This window comes from Delphinus delphis, chromosome 10 (genome assembly GCF_949987515.2).
Source record: "Delphinus delphis chromosome 10, mDelDel1.2, whole genome shotgun sequence".
NCBI lineage: Eukaryota > Metazoa > Chordata > Mammalia > Artiodactyla > Delphinidae > Delphinus > Delphinus delphis.
Window position 1 is genome coordinate 89,554,020 of NC_082692.2, and position 24,618 is coordinate 89,578,637.

General features: G+C 36.0%; 1 protein-coding gene across 1 annotated transcript in view; it reads left to right on the top strand.

Annotated features, from left to right (window-relative positions):
* CNTN6 (contactin 6) overlaps positions 1-24,618 on the top strand; it is a 232,932-nt gene that overhangs the window by 152,088 nt on the left and 56,226 nt on the right. Inside the window, exons 7-10 of the mRNA XM_060021501.1 lie at positions 6,921-7,105; positions 10,101-10,237; positions 11,755-11,884; positions 13,806-13,956. Of these exons, the coding sequence (XP_059877484.1) occupies positions 6,921-7,105; positions 10,101-10,237; positions 11,755-11,884; positions 13,806-13,956 (603 nt within the window). The remainder of the gene's footprint in view (positions 1-6,920; positions 7,106-10,100; positions 10,238-11,754; positions 11,885-13,805; positions 13,957-24,618) is intronic.

Below are 24,618 nucleotides of genomic sequence, written 5' to 3' on the forward strand. Positions count from 1 at the left end.
GCTGAAGTCTGAAAATTTAACAAAGGCACTCCTTGCTGGTTTTGTTATTCTGCTTCCCTCTCTTCGATTAAAAATGGCCACTGAAGTGATTTTCTGAAATGAGGTTCAAGTTAAGAATAATCCCAAATATAAGCATCTTAGGAAACAGGTTCTCTGTACCAGTTTCTAGTTAAAAACTTGGTATGGCCTGGATTTAAGCTGTGGATAATGAGATTTAAGAAATCCAGGGAAGAAATATAAGCTTTCTCAAATAGCACTAGTAATGAAAATTCTATTTATGGCTAAAAGTATAGAACTGAAGCAGAGTTCGTACAAGAGTGTGAATAGCTTTAATTTAACTTCCAGTTCAGGCTGAACTAGGCCAGAGGGTTAACAAATGTATTCTCGTCTCCAGATAAAATTAATGGGATGCTCACTCTGTAAAAGCATAATGACAAGAGAGTAAGGAATGAAAGTCCTTATTTATGGCAATGCTTATTTAAGAAGCACAATACCAGAGGGAGGGGCAAGAAAGAAAGAAAGAGAGAGAGAGAGAAAAAGGAAGGAAGGAAGGAAGGAGGAGGGAGGGAGGGAGGGAGGGAGGGAAGGAGGAAAGAAGGAAGGAAGGAAGGGAGGAAGGAAGGGAGGGAGGAAGGAAGGAAGGGAGAAAGAATGGAGAGAAAGAAAGAGACAAAAAGAGGGAAAGAGAAAGCAGGAGGGAGGGAAGGAGGAAGAAAGAAACTTTGCTTTTATGATCTAGTAGTATTTTAAAACTGTGAGGACTCACATTTCAGGAAAATATAGAAACAAAATAAGAAAAGGCTTTTGCAAAGTTTTTTGAAATACACGGTTCATGAATGCCTCATCTATGGTCTGAGGAAACTCTGGATGAGAGAGTTGCTTCAAATTGATTTTCTTTATTGAGATTTGTATCCAAGCTGGATTTTGACACCATATTTGTGAAGATTAAAAAAAAAAGAAGTGGGGAGGAACTGGGACTGAAAGGGAAATGTTGCCAGAAATGGCTGATACCTGTAGTTAGGATGATGATGGCACCATGTATTTTAACTTAACCTTTAAACGACAGAGTTTCAAGGGATTTAATAATAATCTCCATTCTGAAGACCCTTCAAAGATCTCCCTTGCTGCATGGCATTCTTCATATATTAATATATTAACTTTGCACTTTAAATAGATCACTTATTTTAAATTAAAATGAACTGCCAGAGAATATTACATCACTAATATCATCATCGTGGACAAACTAGGTAGATCCTAAATAGAATGCTAAAGCCACAGAAGGAGAAGGAGTCTACTAGTGCTAATAACTGAATGGGTGGCAACTCAGAGAACTGGAAGGTGGATCACAGTAAATTAGCCTGTACTGGAACTCTAAGTGGTAGAGAATTGGCAGGTCATAATTTAGCAGAAATTACCTGTCTAAACATGAGTACCATTCCAAAAAGGTAATTAGGATTGTTAACAACTTCCAGCTGAGTATTTAACTCGACATATGGACACCATCTGTCACAATCCTGGTATACAGTAAGCACTCAATTAATGGTTATTAATATTCATAAATAAACGTTCAGCTTTCTTACAACGCATTTCTTTTCTCTTTGGAGAATGTTGTCTAATTCCTTTCCTCTCTACCGTAATGGCCCTAGATGATAAGCCAGGCTGAAAAAAAAAGAAGTATTTTACAGCAAAGCATGTTATATCTCACCTGAGAGATCCCTGCTCTCATGAGGAGGAAATGAACATTACCGCTATGATCAGAGGCATTATCTCCTTACCAGCCAGTGTATTAAACAGGAAGAAGCAGGAAATTTACTTCTAGAGACATATGTGCATGCTTGTGTACCCATTTCGTTCACAGTATGGAGATTTGATTTTAGTTTATGTATGATTCATAAATCAATTTATGTCAAATGCCTAGTCATATGGAGTTCTTAAAGGAGAATAGAAAACAGGTAAATATAAGCTAGGAATCTGGCTTTTGAAATGATAACAGTAACATAATCTTAAATTATTTTTAACTTGTCATTAACACAAAAAATATAGTTTAAAGTGTTCTAGACCGTGTGTTAAACACATGAAATGTATTATATCATTTAATATTCACTCTAATCCTGTGACTTACATACTAGTGTTAAGCCCTATCCTATAAATGAGAATATTTATGTTATAAATGTGCAATAACATATAGCTGGTAAGTGTAAAAACTGCACTCTGCTCTGTACTGTATAAATAGTATTCTATTATAATAGCTTTGTTATTAATATTAGCACTAGTATTAGTATTATCATTTATACAGAATGTTATCTCTTGGAAAAATTAACTTGCATTTAAAACTAAAGCTCATTACTAAAATAATTTCATCTTTTGTTGATTTTAGTTCTTTCTACCCACTGTCCATTTGGCATGTCTTCAGAAAAGAGAGATGGTGTGAAATCTAAAGCAATTCATTTAGTGTCTTCATAAAAAGTGCCCAGACTAAATGGGAACTTTTCATTAAAATGCACATGTTTTACATGTATTCTCCATGATCCTATATCTCACATTACCAGTGGTAATCAAGAGGCTCATGACATTCATATTTTGTACTGACATAATAAATCTGAAAACAAAATCTCAACGTTTAATTAGTAACTGTGAAATCACATAAAACTGCTTGATTTTTCTCCCATCAGAAATTTTGTTAACATGAAATATAGCCATGAAATGCACTTGATAAGACTTTTGATTAAAAAGTTTAAATGTCTGAGTGACTATTTTTTGATAGTTTAGTTGCTCTGAGAATTCTAAAATATCTAGAGTATAAAATATGATATCCTGAAGGAATCTACCATATCATACAATTTGATCACACAGATAGAAAATAACATAGCTAGGATTTGAACCCAGGCATTCAGACACTATTTGTAAAGTCTTTTTTTGGACGAAAGCAGCAGGAAAATTACTCAAAAAGGCATTACAAAAAGAGACTGTATTGACTAATGGAAATGTTCAAGGAGATTTTTTTTTAAATTTGTGCATCAAGCATGACTTAATCTAGACATGTAAAGAATTCCAAGTTTCCTTCTTTTGTGTCAACTTTGACTTTCAAAGACACTTTCTCCATGTGGTGGAAAAGTGCTGCCTAGAAGCTCCAAGCTATATCCCACTATCTGAGGAAACCCTAGGAACAAAAGATCCTCTCTTTAATAACTCCTCCAAAAGCAGTCCCAGAACTGAGTCTAGTTGTCTCTGATTGGGTTGTCTTAGTTTCCAGAGTTGACCAACTATGGTGGCCACGGTACACTAGCTTCTAATGGCAAGACCTGAATCTTGTGCTCAGTCCTGCAGCCAGAGGTATAGTCCTCCCAATTCAAATCAGATGGACTAAAGACAGTAAGCACTGGGTTTTCTAAGGAAAATCAAAATGCACACTCAAAAACCAACACATGTCCACTGCAGACTGAGAATACAGAGGTCTAATTCTTATACCTTTCTTCAAAATTGAAAGTTACGTTAGAAGCCAGTTCACTTAATTTTATAAGCTTCTCAATAGTTGAGTGGTTTATGAGAGAAGATATATCACTCCAAACATAATTGAGGTAAGAAAAATAAGATCTAGAGGATGTTCTTTAAGTGAGAAACTTATGTCTCTCTTCAGCCTCATGTCTCTTTCACATTTCTTGCCTTCTAGTGTAATTTTGACCCTATAGAGCATTGTTCTGAAAATATAAACCACACTCATGGTTTTTCACAAGGATTCTACTGCTCAGTTTTTGGTCTTATAGGCCATTAATGTTCACTTCCACAGAATATCATTTTTATGTGTCTAGTGGCTATATAGAAGTACCATATTGAGAAGTACTTACAGTTGGTATTATAATCAAAGTGGAACATGATTAGAGCATATTGGGGGTTCCAATAAACCGGTTTTCCAAGAAGTAGATCTTGAAAGGATATTTTTTTTAAAGTGACTTTTTAGAAGAGTTTTTATGAAGAACGCATCAGGGAATGGACAAGCCCACTTGGGAGAAAAGAGTAGCCAGGCAGAGTATAATATCATGCAAAGTTCCACAGAAGATATAGTTGCCTCAGTCTTGTACAGGGGTTCTAGAAAGAGTGCAGGTCACACCTAGAGGTATTCCACCATCAGGGGCAGGGGAGCTGGAGTATTTACGCCTCATTTAGTCAGTTATTGGTTGAGAGTTGCCCCAGGGAGTATGTAAATTCCTAACTGTTTTCAGCTCTTTTTTTGTGAAGGAAAAGTTAGCTACAGCAGCTTAAGGGTAGTTGACAGCAAAATGATGCATGTACTAACTGTTGAGGGTGAAAGCACATCAGGATTTGGGGTGCTAAGGGATAAGAAAGAAAACGGGTGAAGCACTGACATTATCTGCTGCACTACTTCTGTTGGAAAGGTATGTCTATATAGGATACATCATTTTATCCTTCAAGGGAAAAATGCTTGTCCAGAGACTCCAGTGTCCTCACTGAGTTCTTTTGCAGGGAAAGGTCAGAATAATTGGGATTGGTGGGACTTGTTCTTTTTACCCCCACTTAATTGGGCCACTTAAGATGGTGATTCACTTTTACAAAACCACAAAAATTGAAAGCTATCAGAGGATGATTTTACAGTAGCTGTGATGTCTGTTTTGTCTTGTAAGCACATAGATTCTGAGACAAAGAAATCTGGAAATAAATCTCAGCTGTGCCACTTTCACTTATAGAAAGAGAAAATGAAATTATATTTACACATTATACACATAGTGCTTGGCACACAGTCTGTGGTTAATAAACCGTAGCTCTTCATTGTGATATTATTATAGTTATTATTATTAAATGTCAAACCATTAAATTTCTGGTTCAGAGATTTAGATATTTAGTTAGGTTAAAAATGGACTTCTGTCTTCATAGTTAAAATAAAGAACAATGATATAACAATGGGAAAATAGTCTTTACTGAATTTTTTTTTTGTCTGAATGTTTTAGGTTAAAATGTTTTTTAGTTGAATATTTTGCATGTATTTGTCATAAACCTCAGAGATACACTATCATAAAAAGACAACAAAGGATCATGAATTCAGATAAATATCAGAGCCTCCAATTATAATATTTTTCTCTTTGTAAATTAATTTTCTTAGAATTTTTCTATTACACGGGTAATGCATGCTCATTGTAGGAAAATAATGGAAAAACTGAGATAAGCAGAAAAAAGGAGAATAAAAGGCATTCATATTCTCACCACCTATAGCTACTAACTTTTCATGTTCACGTACACGTTACATGTATTTTTAAAAATTGGATAATACTGCCCCAGACTTGGTGAAGCTCTTTCTCTGTGAGTAAACTTTCTTCTAGAACTTTATTTTTATTCTTAGTTTGGTATTTCATAAAATGAATGAATAAGAAAACCAGTTATCTGGGTTAATTGTTGGCAAGAATATGCCATTTTACTAAAATATCAACCTAAAGTTGTGGCAAGCGGCAAAGCTTTTTAAAAGGACAAAAACAAAACTTATCATAATACATAATGATGTTGTGTTTAACAAAATTCAAGTTGTATCTGTCACTATATGCTAATTCTGAGAAAAACAGATGAATCAAACATTGATTGGGGAGTATGTTTCCTGTGAAATATGTGTGAGCACATGTATGACTTTCTGCATGATGTATATCTTTGGTTTGCACAGCAGGATCATCATTGTTTGCAATAAAAAATTCCTGAGGCTTCATCAGTTTCCCTGCTTTAATTGAAGTCTCTACTCAGTCATCACCACCAATTTTCTGCAGTTGTTACTGCTCAGACTCAGTAGATCTTCATTTGTCAACCACTTTGTATGTGACTGAATAGTTCTCCTACACCAGTTTCATGGACTTGAAAAAAATTCTGCATCGTCTACAAAGTTTTCTAATTTGGCTTTGCAAAATGATTTACTATTATTATTTGAAATACGTTTAGAACAGAAATATTTAAAGCACCTGAAAATCCATAAGGGAATGAAGAATTACTTGAAAGTAAGAAAGGAAAGATGATAGTGTGAATAGATTGGGGATTGATTTTACAAATGATTGGTTTAGGGAAGATTTTCTGGTTATAACTTTATAAGCTACATTTCTTTATATTCTATCTGTACAAGTGAGGCCTTCCTCACCATGGTATTTTTGCTGTTTTAAAAGATAATCTTATTAGACTAAACGTATTAGATTTAAGACTTTAAGCTAAATTCCTATAAATACAGGAATTCTTTACAAATTCTTTCTGAAAAGAGACAGAGTACAATGTAAAGTTATCTTTTATGTCATTTTAAGTTTGAGTGTAAATAAGTACATTCTTTTGAGGATCATAGATTCTGTGCTCCCAATTCATCTGGGTCTGTTATATAATACTGATCCCCTTTGATAATTTAGCTCACCCATCACATATGTCTTCAGTTACATATTAGTACCAATTTAGCTATAGAGGAATCTGTATTTTTGTCTTAGAATCTGTAAATAGAGAGAGCTTGCCTCCTCTTAGAAGTCACATCCTCACAAAGAATTTCCTGACCACCGTATTTAAAGTGATATAATCTTGCTATTATCTCTGCACCTTATTTCCTTTGTTTCAGTTATTGCAATTTACAAATATATTTGTTTTTCATAATTTGTTTATTGCCTGTTTCCCCACTAGTCTGTGAGCAACATGAGGGCAGAAAACATGTTTAGTTCAGTCATCAGTTTATTCCCTGATCCTAATACTGTGACTTGCACATGACAGGCTCTTAATAAAGTGTTATAAATCGCTGGATGAGTGAATGGCAAATGACTGCATGATGTGAAAACTAGTCACAATATAATATATTGATTTATTTTTTTCCTTGAAAGTTATCCTTAAGGAATTCTTATTTTATCCTGCTGTCATAAAGACTGAACCATCTGCTATTCTAATGAGGTATAACTGTTTAGTCCAGTCCCTGATATTAGTTGGAGGAGGTTGGATGGAAACCCGTTGCCTGGGAAAGTCAAGTACAGCAAATCCCAAGCTATCCTTGAAATCCCAAACTTTCAACAGGAAGATGAAGGCGTCTATGAGTGCATTGCAAGTAACCTTCGAGGAAGAAATCTTGCAAAAGGTCAACTCATTTTCTATGGTGAGCTAATGAATTTCAAAAAGTATATGAAATAATTGGTCATATCCTTCATAGTAAATAGTGAAGGTCTTTAGCATGTTGTGGAAAAGTGTCATAGGAGAAATAGAGAAGACACATTTCCAGGAAAGGATGCTTATTAATACAATGATTAGCAGATGGGAATGACCATTTTTAAAATATGGCTTTAATTTCAGCATAGTATGCTAATAAATAATAGCATGCTATTGTTTATTATAATTGCCTTGGAAATATCAGCAATGTTATGTAAAAGCCATAGACGTTTATAACACAAGGTAGAATGGAATTCAATATATTTCCCTTAAAACATTCAGCAACAGCCTATGAAAACCTTAATTATAATCCCAAGTAGAACTTAACAAAAGAAGGAGAAAATGACAGGAGAAACATAATACTTAATGGTAGTTTTCAGTATTTGTTTATATTTCCAATAATTGTCTACTCATATGTAGGTAATAGAAAAAAAACTCATTACTTCATTTAAAAAATATATTTGCCTCAATTATCAGAATCTCTCATGGACTTAAGAGAGATGGTGAAAGCATATATTTTCTGAAAGTTGCCTTTAAGTCTTCTTTCATCCAGGCCAAAATACACACTTGCATGAAATTCACTTTTTCTTTTTTTTGATGTGAAAAAAACATAAAATATACCTCATAATTATCAAAATGTTTGTTGCTTTTAAAATATTATTAACTTCTTCGCTAAATTTAATACATCTGTACTAGGGGACTTTTAAAAACTGTATTTATACATGGGCAAAAGTCATTTTCTATGTGACATGTTTCTATGTGACACATTTATAATCAATAATAAAGTAATCAGAGGAAAAATATCCATCTATATTGTGTCCTTATAACCTCCAAAATAAGTTTATAAAATATTTTCATTATAAAAAACGGAACACATTTAGAGGAGTTAAGTGAGTTACGTAACCATTGATGGCGGAAAAAATAAATCTAAAACCCAAGCCCATATGGTAGACTTGAAATCCTAAGCTTTTTTTTTTTATGTAGTTCCTACTTAGTTGAAGATTTAAAACTTTGTTCTTCAGAATCCTAAGCAACCAAAGAATGTACACATTAAATAAATAAATATGGTTTAAAGTTACAGTTATTGCACTAAGCAACAAACCATATATATCTCAAACTCCTGTAAGCTATGTGGATTTTATATGACCATGCATTTCTTCTTCCAGGTCAAACATATGTTAGGGCAATTTCTGAACAATTACCTACAAATTATACATTTTAAAAATAATAAATAGAAACATGAATCAATTTCACCCATACACTCAGTTCTTCTAAGGGTTGCCTTCATTTATCCCTCAAGGTTGTGAAAAACATGTTCTGTAACTGGAAGTTGCCCTGATTTCCACAGGAGGTAATCTAGGCTTACTTTTCACCACAGTGGGACATCATGATATCTTCCTCTCCTCCCTGAAGGATGTTCTATCTTTGTGGAAGCGGAAGTTACACTGGAAACACCCTGAAAGTCAGATATACTTGTGCATCATTTCAAAGACTCTCAGTTCCACTTTCTCCAACTACTGCTGCAGTGACCAGCTCAGCACCATGGTTTGCAGGTGTAGCCTGACAGAGTCTTACCGCAGGTGCCACAGAAGGCCATCTTGTTCCCTGCTCCAGTTTTCTTTGGGCCCTTCAAGAACCTACTCAGCACTTAAGCACACACAACCTGGATGTCCTAATAGTTAACACCTGCATTGCCCTTGAATAACTGTGAAAAAGAGCCAATGAATAAATGCTTCCTCCTCCTTTCCTGGGTATGCAGTTATAGACATTCCTTATACATTCACAGAGGATGGAGTAACAATCATCCGTGCTGGTGGTCAACTCAATAACCCATCCTTGCATTAACTCTTTCCTTCCCTGTTGACTCTTCCTTTTCCTGACACCTTACCCTTGGCCAGCACTCCTAAATAAACAAACTGAACACAAGCCCTTGACTTTGGCTCTGCTCTCAGAGTAAAAAGATAGGTTTCTCTTTTCTAACTATGTCTTCTTGAGCAGGTTACCTAACACCCATACAACAAAATCCTCTATAAAAGTTTGGAGGAAGAATTGAGTACAACACATGTAAAACACCTAGCTGGTAATAGATGGAGATTCCGAAGGAAGGCTCCTCCACTCCAACATATCTAGAATAGATCTAAACAAAGGAGAGGGATTAAATTGCAAATCCAGAAATTTTCCTATCATCATTATAGAAGAAATATTAATTTTAAAGCATTTAACTTATACACCCCTGTTTCCATGAATGTTAGAAAGGATAATACTACCTTACACTTAAATAACATTTCAATATCAATTATACCAGTTGCTTTTTGCTTCAGAACTATGTAGATTAGTTCTCAGATTAGAAAATAAGGTTTGGAAAATTCATGCCTAGGATCAAAGTTAGATGCTTAACCTATATACAACTCCAAAAGTTCTCATTCCCTGTCAAGAATTTTATGTAGGGAAAAAAAAAACTGGATTATAACCGTACTAAAATGTGATGAGGCTGATATTTGATTTACACTTCAAACTACTGAATTGTAATTATATCGGGTATAGATACAATTATTTTACTTAGCTTAATCCAAATGTAATCAATGGCCTTTTGCCCACAGAGGGTTCAGATTTGATATACATTTTCTAACTTGACCTATATACTAATAGTTAACATAGAATTATTCTCTAGCCTTCTTCCCACAACTCTCAAGTTGTTATACAGGTGCAGCAAAATGACAAAAGGCAAACATCAATCTTACGCAAAACGTCCACTGATATTTACAACAGGGTTTCTCTTATCCCACTTTGGGGGTCCTGCATTTCTCTTCCCTCAAATCATATGTGTACAGTACTACCAGAACCAGTTAGCCTTGTTCTTCTGATTTCTACAGTCCTTGGAATGTAAAATAATGTCTTGGATAACTGACTTGCTAAATAGCTGCTGTTGTTTCTTTTCAAAACAGCCCCACCAGAATGGGAACAAAAAATCCAAAATACATACCTGTCCATCTATGACAGCTTGTTTTGGGAATGCAAAGCTAGTGGAAAGCCAAACCCTTGGTACACGTGGTTAAAGAATGGTGAACGCCTCAATCCAGAGGTAAGCAACTGTGCTGATATTAAACATTCACCTACTCTGCTAGGGAAATTTTGTTACTAACAGAAACTATGTTTCTGGAATGTTTAGTAGGTGCCAGGAAATACAGTATAATCTTTATATACCCTAATTTATTTAATCCTTAAATTTATTTAATCCTCACATAGCTATTAATATTATCATCATTTTTCAAATGAGAAAACTAAGGGTAGAGAACACAACTTGTACAAGGTCACACATTACTCAGTGATGGATCCGTATTCAGATGATATCATCATCCTCATCCTCATCATCCTCATCCTCATCATCATCATCATCAACAACATCCACTGAACTCTCATATGAGCCAGGCCCTGTGTTAAATATTTTCCATGCATTATATTATTGTAACCTCATGACAATTTTATGAGAGAGATATGATTATTATTTCTATAAATGAAAAAAAATTGGTGTCAGAGGGCTTAAGTCCATTTGTCCAAGGTCACACTGCAGCTAGTAAATGTTAGAATTAGTATTCTAAGCATAATCTGATTCCAGAACCCAAGCTCTTAATCATTACCCAGTATCTTGGTTTTATGAAAGCTAATGGCTGTCTCTAAACTTAGGGAAGTAGAGAACTGAGGCAGTTATCCACAATTTTCAATCTAAAGCACACCTTATCCTACAATATACAGAAAATGAGACAAGGTTATTTTTCCCATCAAATTATCCAAATAATTGTGTTAATTCTCCACTCTACTTTGCACTTATAGGCACAGTTAGAGATAAAAGGAACATCTGTTGTTTAGAATCTGAATGGAACACTGTTCTTTGTTTCGGCTTTACTGAAATTTAATTCCTGAATCCCTATTGCATGTAACATTCCCTGTTTCCTCCAGCCTACTTTTGTTATCTTTAGAGGATGGTAATAGGTACCCTGAAATATTTAAAGTTATATTTGCACTATTAAACTATTTCATTCTATACACTCAAAATTATATTTCTATACTCCAAATGGGACTGTGTAACAGATTTTGGCTATTTAAACATACTTTACAGTCAACTGCAGAAAAGAAGAATTTAGCTCCTTCAACTTATGTACTGAATTAGAAAATTATCAAGTCATCATATTTTAAGTCTTTTTGAGACATTATGATGGAAATCCAAGGAAATTTGCTAATCACTCTATCCGTGTCTAACATTATTGTCAAACCATGTTTTCTGGAAAACTGGAATGGTAGAGTATTCCAAATTATTTTATATACCGTATAACAGAAAGGTAACATACCTTCAATGCAAAGAATGCCAATATTCAAAAAAATAAGGTCACATAAAATATACTAACCACTAAAATTATACTAAGAACACTTCCATTTTCTTAAACTCCAGAAAGCTTCTCAGGACCTTGAAGTATACTAACCTCATTTTCATAAGCAACAGTTCTCATACACCAAAGTATCATAGCTCATAGATATGCATAAATGATAAGAGAATACCTACGTTAACACACTAGCATCTTTATGTGACTTTTCTTTTATTAGGAAAGAATTCAAATAGAAAATGGGACACTTATCATAACTATGCTGAATGTGTCAGATTCTGGTATCTACCAATGTGCTGCAGAAAACAAATACCAGATAATTTATGCAAATGCAGAATTGAGAGTATTAGGTAAGTCATTCATTTATAGCCAAAAAATTCAAACTGACATTTTAGCAAGCTATGATTATATGTAATATGAATCCAATTTTTCTGTAAATTAGAAATTGCTTTTCCTTGAAATAATGAAAAATGTCTAAATTAGCTTCTAAAAAAATGTGAAGTGAGAATTATTATTCTGCTAGGGCAACATATTAGGGCTTGGAGGAGCCCACTACTGGGTTCATCCAAACCAGAAGTGGCTCCTCCAAAGCTGATCCCAGCATGAGGTTTTGAATACAACCCCAAAAGCATCTATTAGGAATGTTTCCAGCTGCAAATAAGAAAATAAGAAATGGAAACCTCAATTTATAGAGACTTAAACAACAATTTATTTTATCTCAGTAATAACTTCAGGGGTGGTAGCTGAGCAATGGCAGTGTGACTTGATGACGTTATTCTTTAAACTCTTTCCTCATGCTTGTAGCCTCCTGGTTCCAGGATGACTGCTGTAGCTACAGAAATCAAGTCCACACTCAAAGCAGAAGAAGACAGGTGGACAGTCTTTTTCATTAGTAAAGCAAAAATTTCTGAGCCCTTACAGCAGACTCCTTTTATGTCATTAGCTAGAACCCTGTCATGTGACCACTGAGACCTCAAGAGAAGCTGGGAAAATAAGACTTTATAGTGGAAAATGTTGAGATAGAAGTGGTTTGCAGATGATATTCTGGGACAGTCAACCAGTGGTGTCTGTCAGGATAAATGACTCATTGATATCTTTCATCCTAAGGCTTTCTTAGTGGTATAAAGACAGGAGATGAAAGAGAGGAGGAATTAAGCAAAAAGACAGTTTCAGGAGCATATGGGTGATGGACATTGATTCATTTGCTTATTCATTCAGTCAGCATTTATTGAATATTTGTTGTGTACTAAGCACCTAAAACATAATTATCAAAATTAAAGTGATCTTTACCTTCATAGAACCTGTAGTTTCACAGAGAAAAAAGGCTAAATTTTAAAATATCATGATTATTACAGTGAAGAATTGAATAGGTGTTATCAGTTGGACATAACCTAAATTGAGAACATTCTCTTTAAGCTGAGATCAGAAGAAAAAGCATGCACAAGTCAGTGGAAGGACAGAGAAGCCATACTCAAAACGCCCAGAAGCAAGAGAACATGGCATATCTGAAAGAACTTCAGTTCACGTAGACTTTAGGCTAAGAATGGGGATTGGACACATAGGTTCCCACAAGAATGGAGCTGGGAAGACTTGGATGCACCCAGACAGTCTAATTATTTATCACCCTCATGAACTGGTATTTGTTGAAACTGACAAAGATTAGTTTTTGGTTTTTTTTAAGTTTCTACTCAGCCTGCCTGCTTCAACAGAAGGCAGACTATTTATTTCCATTTTGCTAGTTAAAGGCATGCCTGAAGAAATCTAAAATAATGATGATGTACTTCTGATTTACTTCAAAGGTATTTCATTGTCATATATGTATATTCACATTTAGGATTATTATCTTGGCTAGAACAGATTTAGTAATTTCCCTAATCAGGGTTAAAATTCCATCTTCTGTTCTTATGGAACCATCTTCACCCTCTTCATTATAAATATTTAAGAATGTGACTTTTTGTAACTTGCTTCCTCCCTCACTCCAGCTTGCTTTTGTTATCACAATGACCAGCATCAAAACAAAAATAAATTACATTTACTGAACCCATACTTTGTTCCAGGCACTATTTATCCTTCTTTATTGAATGTTATCTCATTCAAGACCTAGACTAACTTTCTGAGGTAATATCTACTGTCATCTTCATTTTACAAATGGAAACTGACTCCAAAATGCCAAATCCATAACTAGCCCAAAAAAACCTTGAGCAAAGTAGCTTGAAAAAAGTTTTGTTTATAGATATTAGTAATTTAACAATTTTGTAATTTTGTTTTTAGCCTCAGCTCCTGATTTCTCCAAAAATCCCATTAAAAAAAATTCAGTTGTTCAAGTTGGTGGGGATATTGTGATCGAATGCAAACCGAATGCTTTCCCTAGGGCCGCCATCTCCTGGAAAAGAGGAATGGAGATCCTGAGACAAAGCAAAAGGTAAACAAATCTCTTTTGTTTTAATATTTTAAATATTTTGTAATATAATATCTTCCAGATTTTTAGGGTTTACTAGATCTTCCAAAATTCCCTCCCGTATTACTCCCTCCCAACTTACAACTACATATGCGGAGATACTAAACATTTTCACATGATCGTAAAAAAAAAAGGATCTTTCAAGGCTACGAGCTGTTTGTATAATTTGACTGCAATATTTTCAGTGCATGCACTTGTAACAGATATATTTTAAAAAATCCTTTAACACCTTTTTCTATATTCAGTTTGAAGGCTTTTTCCTGACCCAGCCTGCTAAGAAATCATTGAGAAGAGCATTATACAAAGGAGGCACTCATACTCACACACCTGGCATTGCGGTTTTTAAATAGTCACACAGGTGTTCAACCCAGGACAAAATGAATTCACCACATGAAAAAAATGTAGAGAGGTTCCTGTAGAGAAAGAAGAGAGGTTTCCTTCTACTATGGATGTGGTTGAGAAATCCCTGATTGGCACTGGCATGTTTTCTGGGAGAGTTTTGACAGCCCCAAAACAGGTGTTTTTCTCTACTCATAATACATTTCAGTCCACTGTGCTGTAGAACCTTGTATACCCAGAGTTGACTTGACTACAGTTGTAGCTCTAATTTAGTGACCCATGTGTGTTTCTATGTGATCAAATACACAATGGGCTACTACTATGAATTAGCTGTTGTGCTGAAGATATGAAAATGGTTCAATGGGCACTTCTTCAGCATCATACGTGTCACAAACTCATATACATACCAGGCAGGTAACATAAATAATGAAACAGGCCAAGTGAAAGAAAAGACAACTATAGTGTGATGAAAAAATGGCTATCTGTCAATCTTGGAAGACTGTGAAGGACTGGAGAGCGAGTTCTACACCTAAAACAGGCAGTCATAAACTCCGAATTCAGTCAAACGTCGTTTTACGGGAAGAACCTCTAACGTTTCAGGAAAAGCTAGAAATCTGATTTTTGGCACTGAAAATTCTAAGCCAGAAAAAATGTCCATAGGCGGGTTGCAGGGACACCATTTTGTCATTTCTGATCTCAGATTGCATATGTGGTCAGGAAGAGAGAAAAGGAAGTTAAAACAAGCAAATAAACAGTGTTAATTGTGTAGAGTGTTCTCACCGTTATATCTGCTGCCTTGCAGACCCTCTCCTGACATGGCGAGATATATAAGAGAAAGCCCCTTCAAAGGCACTCTTTCTTTTCTTACTGTTTTCTGTCTCCAGGGGCCTCTACAGCCCCAGACTGAAGCTTTTCCAAGGAGAGGGATTCTGTCAAATGTATCCTTGTACGTCCTGTGCCTTGGCACAGAACCCAAACTCAATAAATGTCTGCAGAATGAATGAACATGTCCAAAAGGATGAATATGTAAGGCATTACCAGCTTTAGAGAAAGACTATTCTGGGAGGAAATGCCTCAAGACATAAGAACAGATAATTCAAAACTAAGGTGAAAAGAAAGGTGAAAGGAAAACTGGTGCCCTGCCCCAGCTGGGCTCCTTCCTCAGGTAGACTACCTGGGAAACTGCTGCAAGCACTCCCAACAGATCTGGATGTGGATCTTCTTTAAATGTTTTCTCTTTCATTCCTAAATCCTAATCAAGGTTTAAATATACTGCTGTAGAACAGGAAAACTCCAGAGATCCCATAGGCTCAAACACAGGCTCTGTACTGAGGGTTCGGAAAGATCGATTAGCTCTGCTTCATTTACTAAAGTGACTGTAAGTTTTCACCTAAAGAGCCAGAATGACTACTGTTTACCTTCTATAACCTTTAAAGACCCAAATGCAAGGCATGTTGGGAAGAGAAAGAAAAGGAAAAAGATTTAGATGGAGGTAAGAAAATGGGAGAGAGAGAGAGAGAGAGCGAGAGAGAGAGAGAGAGAAAAGAAAAGCTTTGTAGGGTACAAGGGAAACTGCTTTTTAAAACAGCTTTTCAGATTTTTGTTTTATTTGTTTTGCTCCATATAGGATGAATTTGGGATCTTTTTAGCCTCCAAACAGTCACTAATAGTTATATCAGATTCAGCATCGTCTCACTGGGGTTAAAGGAATGGCCCACATGATTTTTATTTACAGATTCTTCTTTCATAATTCCATTCACTCATTGCTTTAGAATTCCATTACAGGTTTCAGCAAAAGAAAACAAATAAAATTATCTCCTGAATATGCATCCTAAAAAGTTGGCAAAAAAAGTCGAGCCCCAGCAGAGTACAGTAATTACAGATGTATATCTCTGCCAGGTATAGCTGACCTTAAGCAGTAATTTGCAAAGGTCACACACAGCCAGCTCTGTGACTTTGTGTTTCTGCATGTTTCCTATCCTGCCCCCTCTTCTATTGTTTTCTGAGACGACTGGTTTCATTAAGAGTTGACTCCATGCAGCTTATTGGGAAATGCAGCACCCATGCTTCTATTTGTGTTGACTTGATGGCTTTTTTGTAGTCTTATCATGGTGATTTCCAAACAGGCTGAAGGTAAAAATTAGAGCAGTGATTAAAAAAAAAGGAAAGAAGGAAGGAAGGAAAGAAGAAAAGAAGGAAGGAATGGAGGAAGGGAGGAAGGGAAGGAGGAGGGAAGGAGGGAAAGGGCATAACGGTTTACTGTGGAGGTTGTATGTACAATGAAGACACAGCCCAGCATCTATTCTATCCTAATTACACCATAACTTAGAGTAAGGCCCATGTCTTTGATAGGCTTCTATATCAAAGATGGATTAGAAGCATTTCATCTTCCTAAAAGAGAACATAGAGCCAAGTAGTCTCTCCAAGCCCATTCAAGCCTAAGGTTGATTATTTCTTCTATAGCTTTGATATGAGCCATTAGAAGGGAACTGACTCTTTTCTCCATGATCTTTTCTCCTTCTCAAGTCAGTGTTGCCAGGACAGGTCCCAAATTCTAGCAAAGTAACTGCATTCAGCTTGCAAATAGCTACCACACTGGAAGAACACTTTGGGGAGGAGATTATTAAGAGTACGTAATGCCACAAAATAGTTCTTCTAACATCTGCAATATATGAATAGAAGTTATTTGACTTAGAGTTTGTGTATACATTTTTACACTGTATGTGCACACACACGTGTGTGTGTGTGTGTGTGTGTGTGTGTGTGTGTGTGTACCATAGGGGAAGCCATAATTTCCGAAACTAATGAAATTAATTACCCTAGGAGACAGAGACCTAGTCCATTGTCCAAATTCTATAGAGCCAGATCCTAACCTCAAACACAGAACACTGAGTCTTAGTACACAGATTTTAATGCCACATCAGCCTGAATATTTTATCTAAATAGCAAAATAAATGTAATTCCTATCCTTTCATACTCTGTTAAACCACGATACAACTGTATACATAGGAAGATTAAAAGAATCAGGTACAGAAAACAGTTTAAATGATTCCAAGTAGGAACAGTTTTTAGTTCTTGACCTTGGAAATATCTACATGGGGAAATGTACGTTTTTAGTCTGTTATAAAACTTCTATACCATCCTGTCTACTTTGAAATTTCATTGTTGCTACACTTGCTTTCAATAAAGTGTAACTATCTAGAGATGGTTGAAAGGACTCTGAAGAAGCCTATTCAAAGTAATCTTACTGTATGCCCTACTTATAAAAATGGTGGCAATATATATTTTTTGACAATTCCTTCCAGTCTTACAAGAATCAGACAGCGTATATCACATAGCTAATGCAAAGCTTAGAATTGATGCCAAATCTGCCATCTCTGTTTCCAGATCGTTTCCTCTCTGCAAATAATGGAGAACATACTCAAACTCTTTATTTTCTGAAAGCTATTGTCACGTGGTTTTACCAAATTTCATGTGTTGATAATTCAGATCAAGCAACATTTCTGAATATGGTGTTTCTTACTGGCCTGTGTGTCACAAAGTTTTGACTATTTTAAGAGTTACATCTTTACAAGTGTCTATATTTGTGGCTGGCTGTCAGAAGAGAAAAAGTTTTACTCCAACTAAAAATAGGCAGATGGCATTACAGAGCCCTAAGGCTGCCTGGTTTCCTGCCAGGAATCTATAGTCATACTCCATCTACCTCTTTCTTTTTGGAGCTACCAGTCATTTAGAAACAGCACCTAAACTGAAGAGAAGCAATGGTGGTATGTTCCTGTGGAAGAAACTGGGATGTATTATAGAGTCCCTTGCTGGGAATCAGAAAACCAGGATTCTAGTCTCAGTTCTGTCATTGACGAGTGGCCTGAGTTTGGGTAAAATCACTAGCCTACTGTTTTTTTCATTGAGGTCACTGTTTCCTGGACTTATTTAAGATGAAATAATATGAAAACAACTTTCAGAAATACTAAGCATGCTACCCATGCAATGACTGCCAGAACAGAGATTATATGTTAGAAATCAATGCAAAACGTTAGCCTGGCAGGTTGAAATTGCAGATTCTATCATACTCATACTCATAGTTTTATACATGTTTTAGCGATTTGTTCAGGTGACCAAGTGATTAAGCCAAACATGGTGATTGCTGTGAATTGTCAAAACAGCTAAAATGATCTGTTTACATGGATTCAGAGGTTACAGAGGGCCCTGGAATCTAGATTTAAGCATCCCGAGAGTACTAGGCACCACTCATTAACTCACCATTATGGGCCCAGCACCCAGAACAAACCTGGAACATAACAGATGTCCAATGAATATTTTCTACTTTGCTAAATCAATGAAAGTTAAAATTTACTTTGTTTTGTGTCTACCTGAATTAAGAGATTTTGCAGTTAAACCAAAAACATATTTAATAATTAACAGACCAATGATGTGTTCATTCATTCATTCTGTAAAGATCTGATGAGCAAAAATTATACCCCCAATACTATACTAGGTTCTGTAGGTAATTTTTAAGTAGCCAACTACATGATACATAATATGCCTTCGTAAGAAAGTGTTTTGTTTTTAAGTTATTTGGAGTCAAAGATCTGAGTTCTGGTATGAACTCTACTTCTCACTAAGTTGATAACTTCTGGCAAGTCCTTTAACTTCAATGGTTCTCAGTTGATTTGTTTGAAAAATAGATAAAATAATACTTGTCTCACCCTTGGAGTTGTATGAGACTCAAATGACATAGCATGTGTGAAAAGGATGGGTGATCTGTATACACTCTGTTACCACTGGGTGCATTTACTGCTGTTATCCTAACCTTTATGCAAATCCAAGTTACACATTCTTACCTCCACCAGCCAAGGGAAAAACCACAGACTTCACCACAGGAAGTCAAGATGAATACAGATTAAGCTTATCTGTGCAAGGCATTCTGAGGCAACTGAAGGAATCAATTCCACATCTGCTAAATTTGATTAATCGCTTCTTTTTTGCCTTGTGGATCCACTTAGCAAGTGAACTGACAGAAATCAAAGGCCTAGATTTATCTCCTTATACCCAGTGACTGCTGGCTACCTGTTCAGGGGTCACCTCATGAATTTAATAGAAAACGCAGGAAATGTGAACCTGCTGGGAAGACAGCTCAAAACGTCCTCTGAAGGGCAGCATTCAGTAAGACGCCTAAATCACCTGAGATCTTGTCCGAGTGGGAACACAATCTCTGAACAACAAAAACAAAGAGATGGACAGACTTTTTTTCCTATTATTGAAAGAATAATAATTGAATTAATAGGTAACCCATCACATTGCTTCTTCACTTTCCTAAAAATATCCACCACATTTCTCCGTCATTTCATAAAATGAAGTAAAATAAAATCCAGCTATATGTTAGACTAATTGTCATTAATAATTAAAATAACCATTTTAAGCACCTCCATATGACAGGCAGTATACCAGGCTTTTCATATATCTCAAAAAACTAAAGCACACTTTTTTCATATTCAGATACATTTCTGAAGGACATAGTTGCCACAGAGCATACGGTTATGTTTGTACCACTTTTACCCTGGTAATCTCAAAGAGCTGAATACAAATGACACTTTGAAATTCACAGAGAATCAAACTCATTCAGTCATAGAGATTCTACCCCTACCCCTGAGCAGTTGGTTTCAGGATGTGATCATATTCCACAGACTTGAAATAAGAGGACTGTTGGATTTTTTGGAACCAATTTCATTACATCTTTCCACCCTGATACATATATATATATATATATATATATATATATATATATATATATACACACACTTCTAAACAGATCTTATCAAATCCTGGATTTTGTGCCTTATCCTACAATAATGACACCATTAAAACCTGCGTGGCCCTGGGCACTTCATAAAATGGTGTACCCTGTGGGAACATAATGAACCCATTAGGTGGCATGGAATCTAGTAGTGATGCTTATTCAATAGTTTTGCCTTCAATCCCCCAATTTAGTGGGCCCACTCCATTTCCATCTGCATGGCACTTCAAATTCCAAGACCTCCCTCTTAAGACACAATAGTACCTTGTGGGAAAGGGCCAGGGGAAGAAGAGTAGAGACAGGAAGCAGAAATGAGAGAGAAGGAGATGAGGAGAAACAAGGATGAGATGTCATTCTCTGTGCCAAGAGATAATTGATCGTTATTGAGCAAGTCACTTGATCTTTCTTTTCTTCATGGGTAAAAAACACTTGGGAGAACCTATTTGAAAGCCCTTAGCACAGTGACACAGAAAAGGAACAGAATAAGAAAAAAAGAGCCTGTCTTCATTCTTCTCCTTGCTAAGCTACCTGGACAAAGTAGTTCCTTGAGTTACAGAGCCTGTTGCCCAACACTTAGCTATCATTCCACTTTCTCCTTGGAGCCTTTTCACAGCCATCTTACCCTGTGGGGCATCAGCTAATGGGAGTCTGGCTGCCTGGTTGTAAGGAAGCTGATTATATGATGCTCCCTCCCTATTTGACCCTTCTCTATGCATTTTTCAATAACTGCTTTCTAAATCACCACTATTCCTTCTTTTTTTAAATGTTTACCCCCAAGCGCTCAATCTTAATAAAATATCCCCTCCACACGTTTTTTTTTTTAATGCAACTTTAGCCAGAATGTAGCAATTGGTAAGCAGGATTTCCTAGCCCTTCCTCCTTGCAGAGCTTCCTAATGGAACAAGCAAATAAACCTAATTTTATTTTGTATCACCAACTACTTAATATAATAGTGCTTAGTACATTAGGTGGCATGAGTATCAAATAGGCAAATGAACCATATGTTCCCATGTTTAAGGAAGAATGACAGTCTGCATAATGCCAGGCTTATTACAATCTCCCTTCTGTGCTGCTTCTTTGTAATAAAATTTTAAATCGTTCATACTCAACTCCTGAAAGCCTTGTTAAGGTGAGCCTTTCCAAGGGAACACATGCTGAAGATGTCAAGAGCCATCTGATAACTCTTGCCTGTGTCAAGCAAAGACGTAACAAGCTAAAATCCTAAGTGTGCCCCTGTCAGTCTTGCCCTATTTTTTTCCTCTTGCCATCCAATCTTCCTTTCTTTATCCCCATTGGCCTCCACTGGCCTGAAGCACTGACCCTTTAGCACATGCCTGCAGAGCCACCTACCTGACATGGTCTGAAAAAGCTCCAGTTCATTAAAGATGTAAAGCCTGTCTTTAAACCCAGCCTGCCCAGCTGGGTGTGTGCTGTTTTACACTGCTGCCTTAGTTAGACTATCATTGCTTTAGTTCTCTATTTAAAATGTTTTAATGATGGGTAATAGCATCCTGTGGTTTTAAGCCAAGGGCAAATACGGCAAAGCAAAGAAGTTCCACAAATAAATAGCATCTTATAAATTCTTGTACTATAAGCTATCACTGAAAATGCATAAGCTTCATCATAGAGTTGCTATGAATTCACTGGCTACATCGGTAGATTTCATTATCATGCATAAGATTTTCGTGCACAAGATTTCAAGATCATGCATGATTATGCATAAGAACCTTGTGAAAAATGCAGATCCCAGAGCTGCATTCAAGATTTTGAGTTAGTGGGTAAGAAGGGCTGAGAAATCTGCACTTTCACAAATTCACTCTCTCTGCTCCCAAGTAAAGCTGAGACTGTTCAATACCACTTAGAGTAACACTGATTTGGTGCAAATGTATCATTTTAAAAATAGAAACTTTGCTTCATCCTCTTTCCCCTAAGAACTCTGCTTCCTGTACTAACATGCTCAGCTCCTCATCTTATCTCATTGCTGAGGAGATGTAAGTCCACAGTTCAGTTACTTTTTGAAAGTATGAATATAATTGGCCTTCGAATGGTGTCAACTTACTTAAGTGCTTGTTTCTAATTTCTGAGTGACATTTATATCTTCCAAAGTTTACGTAAGTATTCAACAGCAATAATTTTATAGACAGAAAAGGTCAGTTATCAGTGCAATTTATACAAATGACCTTTCATTCTTGGTTTGACTTTGGCAGAAAAAAGTGATCACTTGATATGCTTAAAGTATAATGTTCCTCATTTGGAAAGAAAATGGTTGCTTGACAAGTGTTTGTTACGCCCACCCTTTTTTAGAGATACTGGTGGGCATACAGAAAGTAAATAAATAGAAATAGATAGAAATAGAATTTTTGTCTTGGTAGAAATTATGATCCAGCTGAAGAAATAAAAGCCAGACCAATTATGTGACAGTGAGTCTTGTTAACATTTTCAAAATGAAGAGTGAGGCTGTCAGAGCATTTTTTTTAAGTCACTGGCTATTATTTCCCTGTATCTTTTTTTTTTTCTTTTTTTCAACAGTAGAATTGAAAAGCATTTCCAAATGAAATTTATGCAAGAGCTCATTTAATAAAACAAGTAAAACTGAACTAATCTGGCTAATGTCCTGGAGGGAGAATCAGAGCCCCTCTCTAAACCCTCATCACTTTTCAGCCACAAGCAGCCCGTGGAGTGCCCTAAGAATCCCCTGGATCTCCTGAGAGCATAGCTGGAGAATTACTGAGTTAGAGTGACAAATCTGATACTCAAGTGTAACTTGTCAAACCATTCACTTATTTATAAGCACAACTGCAAACCAATTGACAGTCTGTGTAGAAGATTCTAGGTTTATAAATTTGAATGAGCCCAGAATCTTGCGGGGGAAGCAGGCAGGTCAACAGCTCCAGTGCAGTGGGGCATGTGTCACCACAGACAGAAGATGGTGTAGAGACTCACGAAGACAGCTTACAGGAGGAGAGAAAGGCCTCAGCAGGTTGGAGGTAACTGACCTGGTGCTTGAAGGGTAGGTAGGAAAATTTCCTACATGAGGAATGTAGGAGGAGCAGGTTTACTGTGTGGCAGCTTTAACCCATAGTTAGCTTCATACTTGATGCCACTTCGAAGATTTAGATTTAGACTTCCCTTCCTCAGTACAGGATATATTTCATCCATGATTTCTCTAAGTAGAGAATCAAATTATTTTATGAGCAATCCAAAAGTTGACTCCTTGAGTACTCAAGGGATGCTTAGATATACTTAATTACATACAGTTTTCATTCTATCTCAGATCAAATTAACCACTATAGCCAGAAATCTACCCTTCTCATAGTTGACCCTGACCCTCATCATATATAATAACAATAATAATATCCACTAATATCCTACCTACAATGGGCAGTATATTAAAATGTTAGATACAACAATTCACTTAATTTTTACAAGATACCTATGGAGGTTATCATTTATTTATACTTTTTAGATGGGTTAAAACTAAGGCTTAGAGAAGTCAGGCATCATGTCCACAGTCACACAGATAGTAAATGATAGAAAAGCATTCAATTCCAGGAAGCTCTGATTTCAAAGCCATGTGTAATATTAAACACTACACTGTAGGTTTTTAATTAGCTTTTGAAGTAGTATAGTGTCCATCTGTGGATCTAAATGCAGACTGTCATACTGTACACATTATTTGTTCCTCATTTTTTCCAGTTAGACAAAAATTCTTCTGAAAACTGTGATATATACACTCAAATTCTATTTTTATATTAATAAAAGGTACAGGATAAGTCCGTAAGTTGTCAATGTACTGAAAGATGGAGTCAATTCACATCAATAAAATAAAATAATTCAGTCCTCTTAGTGGCTTAGCATCCTGCATCTACAACGTTCAAATGACTGGATTTTCAATGTAACATACAATATAATTTTTGGTGACATATAAGACACAGATATGCAAATTCAACAAACAGGGATAAACTCCCTAAGCTCCATAAAGGACTTGATCTGATATGAAATTATGTGTTATAATTAAGAAGAAAGAATTAGCAGACTAGGGGGCACATCCAAGTTGACCTCCCATTCTCAGCCAGTTTGTTAGTTTTGTAAAGATTCTGAGGAGTACAATAATTCAGTAGCCAAAGGGGATCTAGAATTGGAAATCCCACTAGCATCCATCACTTTCAAAACTACCCACATTCAAGATAGCAAGGGGAGGCATTTCTGAGATACACATATTCTGAAATCACTGAATTACAAAGCTGGAGTGAAAGGGGTAATAATCATGAATGTTCCAGCCCAATTCCCTCACTTTTTATATCTGAGGGAAAACAAAGACCTCGGGGATAAAGTTACTAGTTTAAGTTCACCTGGCTGTGTTTGAATCTCATTCACCTGTCTCAAAGTAAGCTGCAGATACAGCTTTACATCTGCAAAATTTCAAAGCCTTGAGGAAAATCACACAATAGGCTCATCATCATAAACATAATGAAAGTGTAGCCAAAATGTCG